Source organism: Mustela erminea, chromosome 11 (genome assembly GCF_009829155.1).
Source record: "Mustela erminea isolate mMusErm1 chromosome 11, mMusErm1.Pri, whole genome shotgun sequence".
Taxonomy (NCBI): Eukaryota; Metazoa; Chordata; class Mammalia; order Carnivora; family Mustelidae; genus Mustela; species Mustela erminea.
Window position 1 is genome coordinate 6,039,998 of NC_045624.1, and position 18,594 is coordinate 6,058,591.

The following is an 18,594-nucleotide window of genomic DNA, read 5'->3' on the forward strand; positions in this document are numbered from 1 at the left end:
CCTGAGCTGAAGTCAGGTGCTTAAACAACTGAACCACCTAGACCCCGCTATTTTTACTTATTTGAGAGAGAAAGAGAGAGAGTGCAAGTTGTGGGAGGGGCAGAGAGAGAGGGAGAGAGAGAGAGAATCTCAAGCAGACTCCTCACTGAGCACAAAGCCGCATGTGGGGCTCGATCCCACAGCCCTGAGATCACCACCAGAACCAGAATCAAGAGTCAGACGTTCAACCGACTGAGGCACCCAGGCACCGCAGTCCAGCACACGTTTTGAAATGCCGTGTTTTCATAACCATCCACGCATACATACTTTGCCATGTCCTTTACATTGTCTTCTGTGATCTGTGAATTATTAGTGGTTTTTTAAGTGTGTTTTTAGTGTGTTTTTAAGTCCTTGAATATACAGAAACTTTAGTTATTTTGTTATTAATTAATTTTAATTTTATTTCATTGAGTTCACAGAATATGATCTTCCAGTGATCTTTGTGTTTTTTTTTTTTTGAGAGTTATCTAATAAATGGGACTATTGTATTTATTGGTCCTACTTCTCGATTTTCTCATATTGTTAAGATTTCCTGCATATGCTCCTGTGATGGTCAAGAAAACAGACCCATTTTATAATACTCACCAGACAATAGGGAGACGTGACCATAAATACTTTCCAGCTCGGGGGGAGGCAATAGGAACCGAGAGACGCTCCCCAAATGATATTTTTGTTCCCATCCCAATGCTATACCCAGAGCACAAATCCAATCGAAGCCGACATTCCGGGATTCGTGCAACCAGGCCATCGACCTGTTCCCTGGGCTCCCAGGGTCAGACACCCCAGTCCCAGACCTGCAAATTTCCTCTGAGTCTTTGAGGGCTTTACACACAAGAAAAGGAATCATCAGATGATGTTCAAATGCTGTCAACCAAAAACATGAGAAATTAAATCTGTTCTTTTTAAATATTTTCTTTATTTATTTACTTATTTATTTGAGAGAGAGCACAAGTGGGGGTTAGTGGCAGAGAGAGAGGAAGAAGCAGGTTCCCCAGTGAACAGGGAGCCCAACGCAGGACTTGATTCCAAGACCCCAGGATCATGACCTGAGTTAAAGGCAGACCTTTAACCAACTGAGCCACGCAGGCACACTGAGAAATTAAATCTTAAGAAAAAAAGGGCACAAGGCATATGGCTAAGAGTGAGGGAGAGAGCAGAGAACTGGCTGGACAGGCAAGACAGCCTGTCAGTTCACCCCCATCCGGGACACGTGCTCGGGCATGCCCTCATAAGCCCCCACGACTGACACTGTGGGCACCCCACCCCGACCAACACTGGCCATAGGGACCCGCGTGCCTGCGCCACAGGTACCATCCCAGGGCTCACTGACGATGTCGGCAATGCCGGGAGAATGGACTGTATCCAAGGGACTCACTCCCTCAAGGGACAGGGCCTGGTTCCACAAAAAGCCACCTTGGGGACCCTGCGTGTGAGACAAACAGAAGGACACCCAGGGCAGGAGGCAAGGAAGCCACGGGCAGTGGCAGGAGGCAGCATTAGCGCCAAGGCGGAGGGCGCGGTGGCAGCCCCAGACAGGAGGTGGGAAAGCCGGCCCTTGTGTCCTTCTTACGTTCACATCGAGACCGAGCCCTCCCCGACCCCAAGAACTCCGCGTGATCCGTGCTTCCTCCAGGAGCCCCAAGCCACACACACACCCAGGGACTTCTGGGAGCGCTCACCTGCGGAGAAGTCCGCCTGTCCCCTCTGTCCCTCAGCCTGTGTTTCTCTCACCTCCCTGGGCCCCCTGCGCACCCCATGCCACCCACCTCCAGAGCGCCTCTGGCCCCGCACACGGACACAGTCCACACTGCTTCTAGAAACAGAGGCTCTCTTGAACCCACATGCTTTAAACTTAATGTCCAGGGGGCGCTGCTTGCCCCTAGAAGACAAGGAGAAGGACCAGCTCGTCCCCTCACGAATGAAAGAATTTCAGGTCCTTCCCACATTTCAGAGGCCCCTATCCCCAGGGGCTCCGCCTAACGATAGCTTTTAGAAAAGATTATTATGAGGGCGCCTGGGTGGCTCAGTGTGTTGCCGGTCCAGCTGTCTGGGGCCGTGGGGGGATCAAGCCCCAAGCCAGGTCCCACACTCAGCATGCGCTCACTCTCTTTCTTTCAAATAAATAAACCTTTAAACAACTAAAATAAAAATAATTATGATTAAACGCAACAGCTAACATGTTGTCTTGAAGCATCTGCCTTTGAAACGGCCCATGTTCCAGGCTAGTTCGGGACGAGCAGAGAGAATTTGTTTTCCGTGGGTTTAACCGAGGACCTTCCAGAAACAAAGGTCTGCTCCAAGGGGTCTTTCTGTCTCTGCTGCTAGAAACTGCAGTCATCTCGCCTCAAGAAAGAAAAAAGCTCTAGTCCTACACGCATCTGCTCTGGAGTAGAGGAGGCAGCGGCCATAGCAAGAGCGTGGCTGAGTCACAGGAACAGTGTTGGGACCAAGGCGGAGGTTTCTGCTCCGTGCAGCCCCAAAGAGCCCACACAAGCGGTACAGAAGCGACTGCGGAATTTCATCCCTGAAAGAAACTTCAGAGGGTGGCTCGTCTGCACGGCTCATTTCCTGCATCAGAACTAACCGCGGTTCAAAATGGCAAAGGTGTTGGGGCGCCTGGGTGGCTCAGTGGGTTGAGCACCCACCTCTTGGTTTTGGCTCAGGTCACGATCTCAGGGTCACGGGATCAAGCCCCGTGTTGGGCTCTGTGCTCAGCGGGGAGTCTGCTCCCTGTTCTCTCTTTCCTTCTCCCTCTTCGACTCCCCTACCTCACCTGTGTTCACCCTCTCTCTCTCTCAAATAAACAAATCTTTTTAAAATATATTTTTTAAATTGTAAGGGTCTTGCAAAGCCACATAGCAATACTAGACACCAGTCCTTGACCCTTGGTCTAGATTCTTGGGCCTTGCCTCCAGTTGGGAGGGGCCTCAGAGCAGCTGGTGAGGAGCTGCCAAATCAGCACTTAGGGACTCACGCCTGGCCCCCCCGGGAAGGAGATGGGCACCCCAATCTGTTCATCTACTGGCAGTTTTTTGCTGAAAACCTACGGGTAACTGGCCCCACACAGAACTGAATAAAGATACTTGTGATCCCTTGCACGTGCAAAGCGCTTCAAGCTTGAATTCCTCAAGACATTTCCTTAGTCTGGGGTATTCCTAGAAGCGGAGCCTGAGACAAGGATTCCGCCCAAGGGGAATAAGTACTATTGAGAAGTGCTCTCTGGAGAAGGGGAGTGGGAAGCAAGATTGGGTAGGGAAAGAGCCAGTGTTGGGGTCTCGGCTGGAAACTGGTGTCCTCGGATCCCCCGGGGGGGGTTCTGAGCCCCGGCTGCACTCCAGAGCTCACCCCCTACCGTGTCAGCCTCAGTAGGGGTTGGCTGCGGCAGCCCATAGCCCACCGGCTGTGAACCATTAGCAGCCAATACTCACAACAGCTCGGAAACGGCAGCTGGTGTGGCGCCAGCAGCATCCATAGCAGACATCCTTTCGCTGGGACGTCATTCCCGTGAGGGCACTGAGGCCTGGCCATGTTTGGAAGGGGCTCAGACAAAGGGGAGAGGCTGACCCACAGAGTAGGGGGGAAGAACTGCTTCCTCACCCAGAACTGGACACTTTCTGGGCCCTTCTGTCCAGGTCAGGAGAGGTGCTGCTGGCAAACATCCCTAGGATGGGGTGGGGACGGCTGCGGCCGCGGTCCTGAACCCTGCTGGAGGCGGCAGCTTGTCTCCACACCCACGAGCCAGCCTCCGAGGAACGCGCATCTCCAGCTCCTCCCAGAAGGGTGAACGGAATGTCTGAGTCAAAAGGCCAGCCGGGCAGAAGAGGGAAAGCGACAGTGCAGAGTGCCCACACCCCGCTGTCTGCGGATCTCACTGACATGCAGCTCCTGGCTCGGGTCCTGGAATGGGGCAGCCACTGTGCAGGGACAAGGTCCCAGGTGGTTCGATGGTGCTGGTGGGAGCAGGAGAGATGTCCTACCCACCGGGAGCCCACTCACTGCTTCTCCTTCTGGTTGCCCCTGGTGAACTGGCCCTTCACTGGCTCTCGGACCACGGGCTCCAGGAGGGGCCGACCCCTTGGCGGCAGTGCAGGCCCGGCCTGGCCATTCAGATCACTGCCTTCTGCCGAAGGGCTCAGGCCTTTAGGGCAGGAACCGAGCCTCAGCAGGCCGAGGGCTTCTTCTTGTCCTGTGTGCGAGCTGGGGAGGCAGCCCCCAAGAGGAAGGGCAGAGCCAAAGATGGGCTGGGGACCTGGCTGTCACCATCAAGTCCCGGCACGGCTGCCCCATGAGCCGACACGTCCCCATTTTGTCATCAGTCCATTTGAGTTGAACAAGAGTGCTGCCGGATGGACCCCCAGCGGACCCAAGTTCCAAAGCCCCCCTCCTTGAGTCACTGCCCCTCAGGACGTTCTTTGGCTGATAGAAACAATCTACGCCACCCCAAATCTGACTCAAAGAGCCGAACACAGGGGCACCTGGGTGGCTTCTCAGCTGAGCGTCTGACTCTTGATTTTTTTTTTTTAAGATTTTATTTACTCATTTGACAAAAAAAGACAGAGATAGCAAAAGAGAGGGTGAGTGGGGAGGAGAGGGAGCAGTAGGCTCCCCGCTGAGCAGGGAGCCCAACGCAGGGCTCGATCCCAGGGTTCTGGGATCACGACCCGAGCTGAAGGCAGACGCCTCACCGACAGCCACCCAGGCACCCCTGACTCTTGGCTTTTGGCTCAGGTCATGATCTCAGGGGCAGGAGATGGCGCCTGAAGTCGGGGCCCACACTCAGCGGGGAGTCAGCTTGAGATTCTCTCTCGTCCTCTGCCCCTCCCCCCGCTCATGCTCTGTCTCTCAAACAAATGTTTAAAAAAAAAAAAAAAAAAAGAACAGGACACAGAAGCAAGGTTCCAGGGTGAGCCTTGGCTGTGATCAGTGCCAGTGCCTCGCCAACAGCAGGAGGGAAGTCACTCACCCACGGGGGCAGGCGGCCAAGCTACTCATCGCTGCGATGCTGTGCTATGCTTTGAGCTCTGCTTTCTCCAGCCTTTGGCCACCACGGAACATAACTCCCCGAGACAGAACGGAGGCAGAGCTAGAAGCCACCGCCCTGCTCCCAGCTGAGCCCCAAATGACCACAGGTCACACCAGCTGATGTCGAGGGAACATTTATTCCACTTTGTCAGCCCGGGCCGGTCTTAGTGGCCAAAGGAAATATCCAGCCCCGACACCACTGCCACGCACTCCTGCGTAGCCATGTCGGGGGTCCCTCCTGCCCCGCTGCCCCAGATAGGGGAGGACCTGAGGGCCTCTATGGCCATTACTGCCCGGGGGGAGCCAGCTCACAACCCAGCAAGATGCACCCACGCGGAGCTCACGGGTCCTCTCCTCACCGCCAGGCACCGCACAGCCTCCAGCACTGGACCTATCAGCCAGCTGACAAGTATTTCCTGAGTGTTAGGAGCCCAGCCCCGTGCTGGACCCTATTGGGCTTCGAGAAGACATGGCCCGTCCCTTGCCCTCAGGGAGCTCACAGTCTAGCTGGAGACCCCCCCTCCACATCCACATGCGTGCGCACGGACAACCCGGGGTCCCCGACGGTGAGATGGCGTGTCAACACAGGGACTGCTCGGAGGACGAGGATGGAGGGCCTGGCGGAGAAGAGGGATCGGCAGGGTGGGGGAAGGGCCACATTTTGGAGCAATTCCAGGGAAGACAGAGAAGGCAACAGTGGGTGTGGGCGACAAGTTCCAGGGAAGGGAGAGAGAGGACGACCAGCAGAGAAGACAGTGCATCTGCGAGGCTCCCTCCAGGCGGGCCAAGGGTCAGAGCACATGGAAGCTTCTAGAGCACAGATTGCCTCCTCTTCCTCTGCTCCTCCCCTGAGCAGTCTGATATCAGGATGAGGCGGATGGCAGATGGCCCATAGACCCTCTGTGCCAGACCGCATGGGAGACCCCACCAGCAAGGTCCACGGCCAGGAGCCGGGGAGGCCTCCCGACAAGCCTGACCAAACGTAGCTTGGCCCTGGGACCTCTCAGCAGAACTGCACTGTGACCCACACAACTCACACTGCTGGGCTTGGAACCAAATCCCATGGCTATAGGCCTCTCCCCACCCCCAAGGATTGCACTAAATATCACGGCATCATGACCGGTTGGTTGTCATCAACAACCCATTCCAGCCCTAATCGCCCACATCTCTTCAGGTCAAGTGGTTCATTCTGAGGAGGCCAGTGAGCTCCAGGCCAACCAGCTCAGGGTGAAAACCAAAGTGGTCACCCCTGTCCCACTGTCCACAGCACAGCACTGGCAGGCCCCAGGAGTGAGGCTCGGTCTCCCTGCCCAGCTGTCTCCACCCCATGCCCGGCTGCAGCTGAACTCCTGGTCTAGCAGGGGACGGCCCGCCGTGGCTTGGCTGCTGGAAGCAGGATCCCTCCCCCAGGTAGCCTCAGTCCAAGTTCACGCTCACCCCACATCCATAGAAATGCCAGCTTTCCCTGCCACCTCTACGCTGAAATCGAAGTCCAGGCTGCGTGGCAAAAACCAGCAGCCAGGTAGCCACCACAAGCAGCCCCAAACCAGACAAGAGCAAACCCAGCCCAGGGAGCCTCCAGCAATGTTCGCGGAAGGGAGGAAAGGTTCTAGAAGCCTGATGCACGGTCAGGCCCAGGAGAAGAGAGTGGAAGGGTCCCCTCCTCAGAATCCTTTATTCCTGGACGAGGGCAGGAAGCTCAGCCGGGGGAGGGGAAAGTGCTACCTGTGTAGTGACCCAGGTTCTATGTCCGGTGAAGAACGAGTGGCGGGTTGTGTCCGGGAGCTCTGAACTTGTTTGTAGATTTTTGTGTCTGCATGAGTATGCGTGTTTTCCTGGGGAGAAGGTTCATAACGTTTGTGAGATTTTCCAAGGGCTTCATGCCTCCCACGGACGAAGAACAGTCGCTCTGAGAGCGACGCCTGCGGCACGTATGGGCCACACCTGGGCAAGGCTTTGCCTCTAGAACCAGGTCTGCCACCGACTTGCCGAGTTCTCTTAGGCAGCTGCAGGGAAGCCGGCTCTCCACACAGGCATTGTCCCTGTGGCCGCAGGAGAGTGGACCGTGGCCGGGCCGCCAGGACGAGCTCTTCTCCAGCTGTGACTCCCACCAGGTTGGGGGAGTTTTTCCACGGGGGCACGGAAGCCGCCTCCAATTCCAGGCTCCACGGATCCCCTCTGCAGGACACCTCCGGAAATAGGTCTTCTTAGGGGACGTGTCCTTATGCCAGCGGGCAGGCCCCCACAGGGTCCCATTCCTCGTCTCTGGGCCCGGATGTGCCTGACACACCGCTCAGAGGGCCTGCCCACTCCACATCTGTTCATGGAGACAAAGAAACCAGGGTCAGGTCTGGGGCTCTGACACAGCCCTACCCAGCCACCTGCACCACCCCCCGCTCCCTCCCCCGACCCTGTGGCTAGGTGGGAGCCGTCAGCTGGGCCATCCTGCACTTGTCCGGAGCTTCGAGCCAGTCCTCTAAGCCCCCTACCAAGTGCTCTGGGATTGTCGGTCTATTTTACCACTGAGACAACTTGAGTTCAGTGCGTTCAAGCTCCGGATGTCCCAGGTCCCGGTTTAATCTCCCCATCTCCGCCACTAAGTACTCGTCCACATAGCAGTGGCCCCCTGGTGGCAGGCCGAAGGCCACTGACCCCCAAGGAGCCACGAGGCTCTAAGAAAGGGTAGAGGGTGGAGACAGGTCTCTGGCACCTAGCAAGGTGGTGGCACAGGCTAGGCACAGAGCAAGGGCTCTGTGAGTGCAGGTCCCCTGCAATACTCCAACTCCCTTCCTCCCAACCCACTACTGTGGATGCCATGCTCCCCCAGACCCCCACACCACCCGGGGGCACTCCTCCCCAGGATCCTACCACCTGGTCTCCAGTCCCAGTCCCCTATCGACCCTCCACGTTCCCACTAGCAGGAGCCTCCCTCGCAGGCAGTGCGGTAGAGATGAAGGGTCTTGGGGGCCAGGCTTGCGCTGCTCCACCACTAAGCACTTAGGGAGATTTGGAGCAAGCTTGGCTGAGCCTCAGTTTCTTCATCTGCTACATGGCTCACGACGCCTGTGCTCTGGAGCCCTGACTTGGAATCGGGGACCTGGGGGCCAGACCTGGCTCTCCCCTTGGTCAAGCCTCTTAGCTAGGGGCCTCATTCTCTCTTGCCCAGATAACCCCACAACCCTCAAGGCTCCTGCTCACCCCACTCTGACCTGTCCCCACAGTGCTTCCATTTCTCCTTGAGCTGCATGTCTGAGATCACCATGCTCTCCTCATTAAACAGCTTGGTGTCCTCTCTCCCAGGCCACAAGGTCCTTTGTAGGGCAAATACGAGCCTCCTCTATCTGACCCCTGCCTCAGAGGCCCTCCACCTTCGCTCTCCCTAGAGGACTTGTATTCAACCCCAGAACCCAGTTTAAGCCATCAGAATGTCTTGGGGACACCACCCCCCTCCCCCACCTCCCAGAGCACTTTATAGTCTGTCCCTTAGGAGAGCCTGCAACCCCCGTGTTGGTAACAAGTGTCCCCACCGCCCCCACCAAGGTTTTGTGTCTGTACCTCCTCCCAAGAGCACAGCACTTGGGACACACCGGGGTGCTCAGTAGAAGTTCCTGGAGCATTGAGGTCATCCTCTTTTATCTGGTCATGTTTAACTACAATCCTTACACTATCCCAGGGAGAAGTCCCTTGTTAAATGCAACTTACAGATGAAAAAACTGAGTCATGAAGTGATGTGACTTCTCAAGTACCCCAGAGAGTAAGTGATGGGGCCAGGAGGCCTTGGGGGCTGGGGGTGGCCTGGGCATTGTGGAGAGGGGCCTCTCCAGTGGCTTCCAACTCTGACATTCTGGGAATGAAGATCTAGTAAGAAGCTAGTCATAGCCCCAGAGCCCAGGGCCTCCCACCTCTCCTGCCTGCCCGCCCCCCAACCCCTGCCCAGGCCTGAGAGGGGCTCTGGGTGGCCCTTCGGTCTCACCTACTCTAGGCCGGCTGAGCATGAGGAAAACCAACGCAGGGGCCCAGAGGCCAGCCAGAGGGTGGAGAAGACACGGGAGGAGGCGTCCCAAGCCGGGCAGCGGCCCACTCCTTCAAGACCCCGAGCCAGCCCTCCCCGTCTCCAGGGATCGCGTCCAGAACGGGGGCGACGGCCCAGCGCCCTCTCCGGGAGTCGTGGACACGGCCCCGGGGCCGGAGACGGGCGGCGGCGGCCGGCCCGGGGCGCATCAGAGCACGCGGCCTAAATGGGCCGCGGGGCCGTCGGGCGCGTGGCCGTGGCTGCGCTGGTGGGTCTTGAGCGAGCCCTCGCGCGCGAAGCTCTTGCCGCAGCGGGCGCAGAAGTAGGGCCGCCGCTCCCCGAACACGCCGGGCCGGCGCGGGTGCGGCGCGGGCATGCGCGCGTGCGTGCGCTGGTGGTTGAGCAGGAAGCGCGGCTCGCGGAAGCAGCGGCCGCACTGCGCGCACTGGTGCGGCTTCTCGCCGCTGTGGATGCGCTGGTGCGTGAGCAGGTTCTGCTTGAGGCTGAAGCAGCGGCCGCACTCGGGGCAGGGGAAGGGCCGCTCGCCGGTGTGCGTGCGCTGGTGCACCTCGAGGTTGTGCTTGACGCTGAAGGCCTTGCCGCACTCGGGGCACACGAAGGCGGCCGCGCGGCCGCCCCCCGCGTGCGCCTTCTGGTGCCGCACCAGGCTGGGCTGCTGCGAGAAGGTCTGGCCGCACAGCGGGCAGCGGTGGGGCTGCTCCTCCGCGGGGTGGTGGATGACCAGGCCTCGCTCGTCCCCCAGGCCCTCCTCCCCGTCCCCCGCAGGGGACCCGCCCCCCGAGGACGCCAGCTCTGTCATGGGCGCTTCCAGCCGCAGTCACCAGCCCCTGGGGAGGCAGAAGCGGAGAGAGAGGAGTCAGAAGAGGGGCGGTGGGGGAGCATCCAAGGATGAGCCGGCCCCCAAGCTCAGGGAGTCCCCAAGCTCAGGGAGGAGATCGCACTGGCTGCCCACAGCTTCCGCATCGGCCCCCTCTATAGCCTTGTTCAGGCCAGCGTGAACGCCCCTCTTTCTCCTCTACCCACTAATCACAGTGCCACCTCTTCCCCAAAGCCTTCCCTGACCCCTCCAGCCCCTGCTGAGCCCCATGGCCCAACCCCATGACCCCGAGTCATCACAGGCATGCAGGTCAGGCCCCCGCTGTCTCCTGGCCCTGTGCCGGCCCTAAGGACAGAGCGTCTCCTTCTCATATCTCCCCCACCAAGCACTGTGCCCACCACACGAACCATTGGATATATGCCGATAGGTGACATTAGGGGGCTTCTAGTATTACAAGTAAGGCTGCCCCTGGATAGGTCTTATCTCTCCAACTAGAATCTCAAGGAGCGGGGTGCATCCCCAATCTGGAGGGAAGGGTGGGGTCACGCTGTGGGTCGAAGATATTTTTGAGAAGCTTAAAAGAAGAAACAAAACAAAAACCCTGTGAACTTGAAAGTGATCTCAATTAAACATGAAAGGCAGCAGCTCTCTGTTTATCTGAATGAGGCTTGCCCCTGAAAGGTTTGCAATGCCTTGACAGGGAGTGTAAGCTCCCAGGAGCTGGTCTCAGCTTGATTCCTCTTGGCATCCCCAGGATACAGACGCCTGGCCCAGTGCTCCACAAACACCCCCAAGTTCTGCTCTGTTCCATTCATGCCGGTTCTGTGAGGCTTCTCTTCTCCAGGGCACTGCGTTCCTCTTGAATAGTTTGCCACTGTCCTCACAGCAACCCTGGGGAAGGAGCAGGGCCTTTCTGAGCCCTGCTTTCTAGATGGGGTAACTGAGGTCAGCTTGCTCCCCCAAGGTCACACAAGGTGAGCCAGGACTAGGCCCTAAGTTCCCTGACTCAATGGCAAAAGCTCTTTTCAATGAACCAGCTGCTCATAAACTAACCTCCCCTCAAAATACACACACACACACACACACACACACACACACACGACCACCACCACTCTCCTGGCTGCCACAGAGTTAGACACCCAAAGCACCACTGCTCCTGGAGGAGGTCACTGTCTGCCGCCACCACCTCCCTGTCCTCCCAAAAACCTAGGGCTCCTGCAGAACACACAGACCTGCTCCAGAGTAGGCTGGGGGCACTCCCCTGCAGCCTCCATCCCCATCAGGGACCTAGAACCTCCACGCAGGCCTTCTCCTCGCTTCCAGATCTCACTGCTTGCTACAACCTCAGTCGACCTATCTGCAGAGTGGGACCTTCAAGATCCCCCTTTTGTCTCCCCCTCCCCAGGCCAGCGAGGAACACACACTCACCCTGGAGAAGGGGCAAGTGCTACTTGCAGCAGACCCCACCCACAAGGCTTTCCCCAGCTAGCTGCATTGACATTTGCAAAGACAGACCATCACAGTCCTCTTGGCCAGACTCAGCAGGGCCTTGTCTCCAGGCAGCCTCCGGGCTCTCCCCAGGCAAATCCCTGAGTAAGGCCCCCGACTACGGAGAAGGTCTAAAGCAACGGCCCCCTTTTCTCCCCCAAGTTCCTCCATCCCCTCCCGCACTCACAGCCCAGGCTGCGCCCCTGTTCCTCCGGTCTCCAGCAGTGGCTCCTTCCTCTAGAGTCTGCGCTGCCCAGCGCAAATACGGTAACTCTCCCGCAGCGACTCCCGCGCCCCTTCTCCCTCGCCCCCATAAAGACGGCCAGCTTCCCGCACCACCGTTTTTATGAAATAGCTGCATGAATCAAAACAGCTGACCCCACCCACCCAACCTCCGCACACAACCGTGCAAACTCCCGCGGCCCGAGAGACCCTGGAGAAATATGGTAAACTCTGCGCCGCAACCTCGCCCCCACGAAAATACGTAGGCCTCCCACCCTGCTGCCGCAACCCACCCCAACCGGCTGCAAGCCCCGGCTCCCTCGGGGCGCGGATGCAACCCACCCCCCCAGCTCCCGCAGCACCCCCGGGAGGATCACGCAACCCCGGATAAATACGTAATTAAGTCGCGGCGCTCCCCGCTCCAGGAAAGGGTCTGCGCGGCTCCCGGCAAATACGGTAGCGCGCCCGCAGTGACCCGCCCCCAAGGGTCCGGCACCGGCCCCGATAAATACGGTAATCTCCCGCCGCGGCCCCAGCCCCGGCGGCCCGGGACTCACATGGCGCCGCCTCCCGAGCCCGTCGGTCTCCTCCGCAGCGCCGCAGTCGCCAGCGTCGCCGCAGCCGCACAGCAGCCCCGTGAGGCTGGGAGGTCTAACTCGCCAACGACCTGGCTGGCGGAAAAAGCAGGGCTGCGAGCGCTGCGCCCGCCCGGGCAGGAGAGGGAACCGGGCGGGAGCCGGTTCGGGAGCAGAACGCCTCGCCGGGCGAGACACCCCAAGCTCCCGGGCCCCCCCGCCTCAGCCATTCCCATTTCAGGATCGTCCGAGGCCCCAAGCCGGCAATTCGAGCCTCTTCCTCACCTCCCTCATCCTAAAGCCGCGCTGGCCTGGCCAGGCCCACGGCCTGGCCCCCAGAGCCCAGGAAGCGGGGTGTGGGGGCGCTGGCGGCATAAGCGGGGGTGGGGGGGTGAAGGCAGGCGGCTGCGGAGCCTGTCGGAGCGGGGTGTTGTGGGTGGCAGACAGCCATCGCAGGGGCAGAATAGCAACTGCCCGAACTCACCGTGTTGCCAAAGCCTCCCCCACCCCACCCCGGACCCTCTGGCCCGGTTTATGCCACCAGGGCGCCAGGGCACACGGAAGAAGTGATACCCCAACTGTCCCTGCCTTCTCTGAACTGGACCCATTCCGCTCAAGCCAAGATACCCCACAAAAGAGCCACCAATGACACCTCCGTGGACAGGGCTGGGCTGAATCCCAGCTTTCACCTGTCCTTCCATAATAACACCCCTTACCTATACCTTACTTGTCTTTTTACAAAGCCGTTTCCATACATTATCTCATGGGAGCCTTCCAATAACCAGGTGCCATCTAGGTTGCAGGGGTATCGTTATCCTATTTTATAGATGGGAAAAGAAAAGAAAATTGAGAGGGCGCAGCTTCCCTGGAGACCCGCAGCCCTAAGTGGCCGAGGCCGCCGGCAAGGCTGGCCCACCAGCCTGCTCAGCCTTCCTGGCATCACTCTGGTACCTAGACCCCCAAACAGAAACACGGTGCAATGATCATGGCTGGAAATAAGCTTGTCAAGAGTTAAAAAAAAAAAAAAAAAAAAGTGCTTTCGAATTTACACTTCATAGATAAAGAGGCCAGAAGGGAAAGTGATCTTTTTTAAGTAGAAAGTACTAGAGGAATATCAAGTAGACTTTTTCTCTGTGGCCCCTGGTAGCTGCCAGGTGGAGGGCCAGGCAGAGCATCTTACAACAGATGGTGGACATGGCTGCTGGGGTGGCATCAACCCTGAGGAGGGGCTTGGGGAGACACAGGCCTCCTGGCCCCATGAGGCAGCCCCCGCCCCTCGGCAGGTTTCAGTGGGCCCTCCTGGGAACCATACCGTTCCTGGCAAGGTCCACCCGGAAATACACTCAATCCTTATTCTCAGCACCAGACCTGAAGATCGGCCCTGCGGGCTATCGCACCTCGCTCTGTGAACCAGTTAATCCCAGCAGGTCCGCGTCTGGCCCTCTCAGGCCTCTCCAGGACCCACCAGCCCACACCATCCATGGTGTTCCCGTGGCAGCACACTGAGCTAAATGGGGCTTCTCGAGCTAGACATCCCAAGGAGACTGGTCTTTAAAATAGGGGCACCAGGGACGCCTGGGTGGCTCAGTTGGTTAAGCCGCTGCCTTCGGCTCAGGTCATGATCCCAGCATCCTGGGATCGAGTCCCACATTGGGCTCCTTGCTCAGCGGGAGCCTGCTTCTCCATCTGCCTCTGCCTGCCACTCTGTCTGCCTGTACTTGCTCTGACAAATAAATAAAATCTTTAAAAATAAATAAATAAATAAATAAAATAGAGGCACCAGGGAGGGAATTCTGGGAAGCCAAAAGAAATGAACCCACCAGGACAGATGTTCACATGACATTGCCAAAAGGACCCCCTAACCCCTGATGATCCGCAGTCCCCCTCTGCCCAGGTGCTGGAGCTTTGCTCACGGAACAGCCACGCCTCCCACCTGCCCAGCTCCTGCTACAAAAGTTGTCGCTGCCAAGAGCTACCGGCTGCCATCCCTTCTACAGGCTACAGGACAAATGGGGACACTTAGTCAATGACCAGGTTTTTCAAAAACAAAACCAACAATGCACCCGAAGATATCACTCACGTTTTTAGCAGCATTTTCTAAGTAAGCTATGCCAAAGCCGCAAGGCACACAGCTGGGGGACGGGCGTGGGAGGGAGACGACAGCCCCTAAACCCCACCCTGTCTCAGTGGGCGATGCCAAGGGCCCAGGGCTCCCAGGGCGCCCAGGCTCCGGGAGGCCTCCAGTCTCTGCTCTGCCAATGACTGAGTTCTTCTGAGTCACTTCATCTCTCTGGTTCCATACACACGCACCCCGCGCAACACACGCACACACACACATATACATTTCCCCCCACGGTTCTCATGTGCTGTGGTGGACACAACTGAATGGAGATGGGGAGTCTTTCTGCAAACGAAGCCATGCTTCCTCACCCAGGTGGGGCTCGTAGTGGGCATGGCAGCCACCACCCCTCCACGAGGCTCGTGTGATAGCTGGATGTTGGACCCTAACAAAGGCCTAGGTTGCTCCCAGCCAAAGCATCCCAGGGAACAGCAGGCGTGTGGCCTCCTTGTGGACAGAGGTGTGGACAGCTCAGCGGAGCCCTGGCGGGGACCCTGCTCCTCTCTCCCACACACAGGGGGTGGGGGCATGCTAGATGGACCGTCTCCCCCGCACCCCCGTGTGCTTCCCGGCCAGCCCCTGACAGCTGCTCCTGCACATCCCAGCCTGGGGTTCCTCCAGCTCCTCCTGCTTTGGGCGGCATCCCAGGGTTTTCCGCTCAGCTGGGTCACTGCTTCCCTCCTGACTCACTCCTCCCATCTCCCCTAACTGGACAGGGATCACTACACACCCCGTTCCAAAGCACCGTGTTCTGGCTTCAAACTGCAGTTTAGCGCACACCTTTGTTTTCCCACCAGGTCGTGGGCTCCAAAGGGCAGGGGCTGTGTTTCCGGCATCTCTGGATCCCAAGGGCCCAGCATCGAACAGGCCCTCAGCCGAACTCTGGCAAATGAATGCACACACATCCGTAGGCTGCAGCTGCCAGCATGCTGATGCAGCGTAAGGAATGAGGGGTTGCGGGCAAAGCCACAGCCCTGGCAGCGAGGGCCGGGAGACCTGCCAACGCACAGTTGGAGACGTGGGGCTGTGGGTACAAGGTCTCATCTACTCCAAAGTTCTCTCTCCTTGACTTTAAGACCCAAGATGTGACCTAGGATCAATTCAACTGAGTCCTTAAATTTGCAGCTGGCCTCCTAACACAGGTGGAGACCTCCTTTTTATGGGATGGAGCTCTGTTTGGAGAAAACCCTGTGCTTCTTGCCATACTAAACTTGCACCCACATAAATTCAGTTCCGCAGCTTCTCATGCCGCACTTCAAGTACTCACCAGGCACATGAGGCTGATGGCCTTGGTTTTGGACGGCACATTTATAGAACATTTTCCTCACCCCCAGAAAGTTCTCCTGGACAGTGCCTGTCTAGGGCACTGCCCCCTTCCGGTCTGAGTAACCTAGGAGGCACTACTCTCTTTTTAACCCAAGGGAAAACCTACGGGATGCCGTTCATTTTCCTCTCTCCTCTGCCATGATCCAGTGAGAGCAGTGACACATGAAAACATACTGTTTCCGGCCCCAACACTTCTCCTCTTGCCAAAAGGTCAAGGGCATATACTTTTTTTAGCCAAATGACTTAAAGAATAAAAGGAAATGTTCTCAGAAGCATCCTCCACTCCCCCAGATGCTGTCTGCCAAGTCTCCGCTGGTCCCACTCTCCCCCCAACCCCATCTGTGCACCTGCCCGTGGGCCTCCCAGCCTCGTCCTCCGGCAGCTCCCCAGGGCTAGGGCTGAAAAGCAGGAAGCCCCAGCCTCCTGAGGTGGCTGCCAGCTTGCTGGCCGACTCAAGGCTTAGGTTGCCTGCCAAAGAGCCAATGTTTCCCCAGTTCCTGGGTCATTTTTCTTAGCTCCCAGCCTGCTTCTAACAAAGGAACACACGGATGACGCCGGCAGTTCTGGGAGTCCCAGCTCCAAGCTCATCTGGCCTGTGGATCCCACCGCAGTCCCGCACTTACCTGGAGGTGGACAGGACAGAAGGCCTTGACGATCTTGATCTGCTTATGTTTGTTTCCTGTTCGCCTGTGAAACCCTTTTCTCTCCGCATGTTCTAGAGCATTCGGGATTGTAAACCCCTGAGACAGATCTGACCTTCCTCTATGATTTTACGACATGCCTCTTCCCAAGCATTCCCTGGCCTACTTTTACTATTTTACAACGAAGGGGGATGAAAATTAAAGTCGACAATGCCAGGCCACCCTTGGAAAAGCCGTTGGTTGTGGCAATGGAAGGAGCTTGGCTAACAGGCAGCCTGGATCTGCCCTGGGTTTGTGACATGACCCGGTGGGCCGCAGCATCCCCTCTTCCCTGGAGTACTCCCCGGCCACGGTCACTGACCTCACAGTGAGGCTAAATGACATAGTGAACAACAAAGCTTTGTCAGGGAGCTGGAGCTGGGACAATGTATTCAGAGCGGACTGAGCTACATGTGTATTAGTGACTTCCCATGAAGGTGCGTCAACTCAAGGTCAGGGACCGTGGTTGCTATAGGCTGAATTGTGTCCCCCACCCCAAATTCATATACTGAAGCCCTGACTCCCTCCCAACAATGTAATGGCATTCAGATCTGGGTCCTTTGGGGGGCAATCAAGTTTCTATGAGGTTCTAACTGGGATCTTCCTTGATGACATTAGTGCCCTTATAAGAGATACAAGAGGGCGTGTTCCCCCGTCCCCCCGCCATGTGAGGACACAGGAAGAAGGCAGTCAAGGGCAAGCCAGGAAATAGGCCCTCACCAGGAACCGGATCTGCCAGCACCTTGAGCTTGGACTCCCCGCCTCCAGACTGTGAGAAATAAATATCTGTTGCTTAAGTCCTGTTTGTTGCGGCGGCCCAAGTACCTGGCACACAGTAGGCTTGTTAGTGAGCCAACGTGTTACCATCCCCTGACCTGGCCAAGGGGACACGCGTCTCAGTAATTCTTCGCTCTGACGGATGGGGCCCCGTACCCCCTGTGACCCAAAGCACCCATCTGTGGCATCAATCACTGTGAGTGAACAAACCTCCTCATACTGGCACGGGGAAGAGGGTGCATTTAGGTCTCATTAACCCCAAGTCCTGCCAACACAGCTGTTGGACTGCTTTGGTCATTAGACAGAGGCCATCTGGATGAGGACACCTTCAATGGAATAGAAAGTCCCACCTGAGATCCTCAGCGGCTGTCTGCGCTGCCCCTCAGGCACCTGAATCCCCGGGGCTCCGGGGTCTGGCAGGTCTATCCCTGCGGACAGCGGCTTTCCGATGCAGGAGTGGTACTGTGGGGTGCCTTCCTGGAGGAGACGGGCTTGCTTGACTGGGCCTCAGGATTTGCTAAGCGGCAAAGTGGAAGATGCCAACGGCCCATGTGTAAAGCAGGTTGTGCTGAGATCCGGGGCACTGGGCCTCCCTGGGCAGGGCAGCCTGGGAAAGGGGCTGCAGGAGGGGGCAGGCATTCCGGGAAAGCAGGAGAGCACCTAGGGCCTAGAAAAATCCTCGCTGGACTGGGAGCCCAGCTCTCACAGGGACGGCAACCACGGGGCACAGCGGGCCCAGGGGGCGAGTTCACAGCAGGGCTTGTGACGTAACCAAGCCCAGGCCCAGGAGTGGGCCACCCAGCTGAGTGCTAACCATTCCTGGCACTGTGTCCCCTGGGCGAACCAGATCACCCCCACAGGTCTTTCTGTGATGTTACAGCAAGGAGAGCCCCTGCCACATGAAAGGAATTCAACAGAATCTGAGAAAGTGGTGACCGACCAAGCAGAAGCCAGATGAAATCTGGCAGCTCCTGGAGGAGGCAGCACTTCCCTGAGTTCAGAGAAGCCGCTGGGCCCCTGGGAGGGGCAGGCAGATGCGGTTCCTCCTCCTAGAGAATGCATGGTCCCCGCTTTTTCCTTGCACCTCCCGGCCATCCAGACCCTAGTACCCCCCCCACCCAGCTCTCTGGCAGTTCCCTTCCCTCCTATGGGAGGACACCAGCCAAGGCCACAGGCCCACACGGGAGCCATGGGTCCTCCTGTCAGCACCAGGGTCCCAGCACCTTGCTTTGGAAGGGGCCTCTGAGGCAGGGGTGGGGGGGTGGAGGTGGGTAGAGGTTGAGTAGGGATGTGGGAAGATACCAGACTGGTTTGGAGAGGGCAAGAGAACACCGCCGCCCACTCCCAGCAAGAACCAGGCGTGATAAGCTGCTCGGCTGGTGCCTAAAGGTCACTGTCCTGGTCCTGAGGATACCGCAGCGCATGCACAGACTTGGGGTTCCAAAAGGGAGGCTTACAAAGGACAAGGAGACCACGTGAGACAGTCAATCCTTCAT

The 18,594-nt window shown here is 57.8% G+C and overlaps 1 protein-coding gene across 8 annotated transcripts; it reads right to left on the reverse strand.

Moving 5' to 3' along the window:
* Positions 1-4,855: 4,855 nt before the first annotated feature.
* LOC116569599 (zinc finger and SCAN domain-containing protein 2-like) lies at positions 4,856-18,498 on the reverse strand. Of its 8 annotated transcripts, XM_032305949.1 has the most exons (5): positions 16,265-16,940; positions 12,913-13,012; positions 9,035-9,921; positions 8,764-8,905; positions 4,856-7,378 (listed from the first exon to the last, which is right to left on the reverse strand). In XM_032305949.1, the coding sequence occupies exon 3, from the start codon at positions 9,891-9,893 to the stop codon at positions 9,282-9,284; it is 612 nt and encodes a 203-aa protein (XP_032161840.1). In that variant the 5' UTR covers positions 9,894-9,921; positions 12,913-13,012; positions 16,265-16,940; the 3' UTR covers positions 4,856-7,378; positions 8,764-8,905; positions 9,035-9,281. The 8 variants fall into 8 exon arrangements, with proteins under 8 accessions (XP_032161840.1, XP_032161839.1, XP_032161834.1 ...); XM_032305948.1 differs by lacking the exons at positions 12,913-13,012; positions 16,265-16,940 and adding an exon at positions 17,449-18,498; XM_032305943.1 differs by lacking the exon at positions 12,913-13,012.
* Between the last annotated feature and the right edge of the window lie 96 nt (positions 18,499-18,594).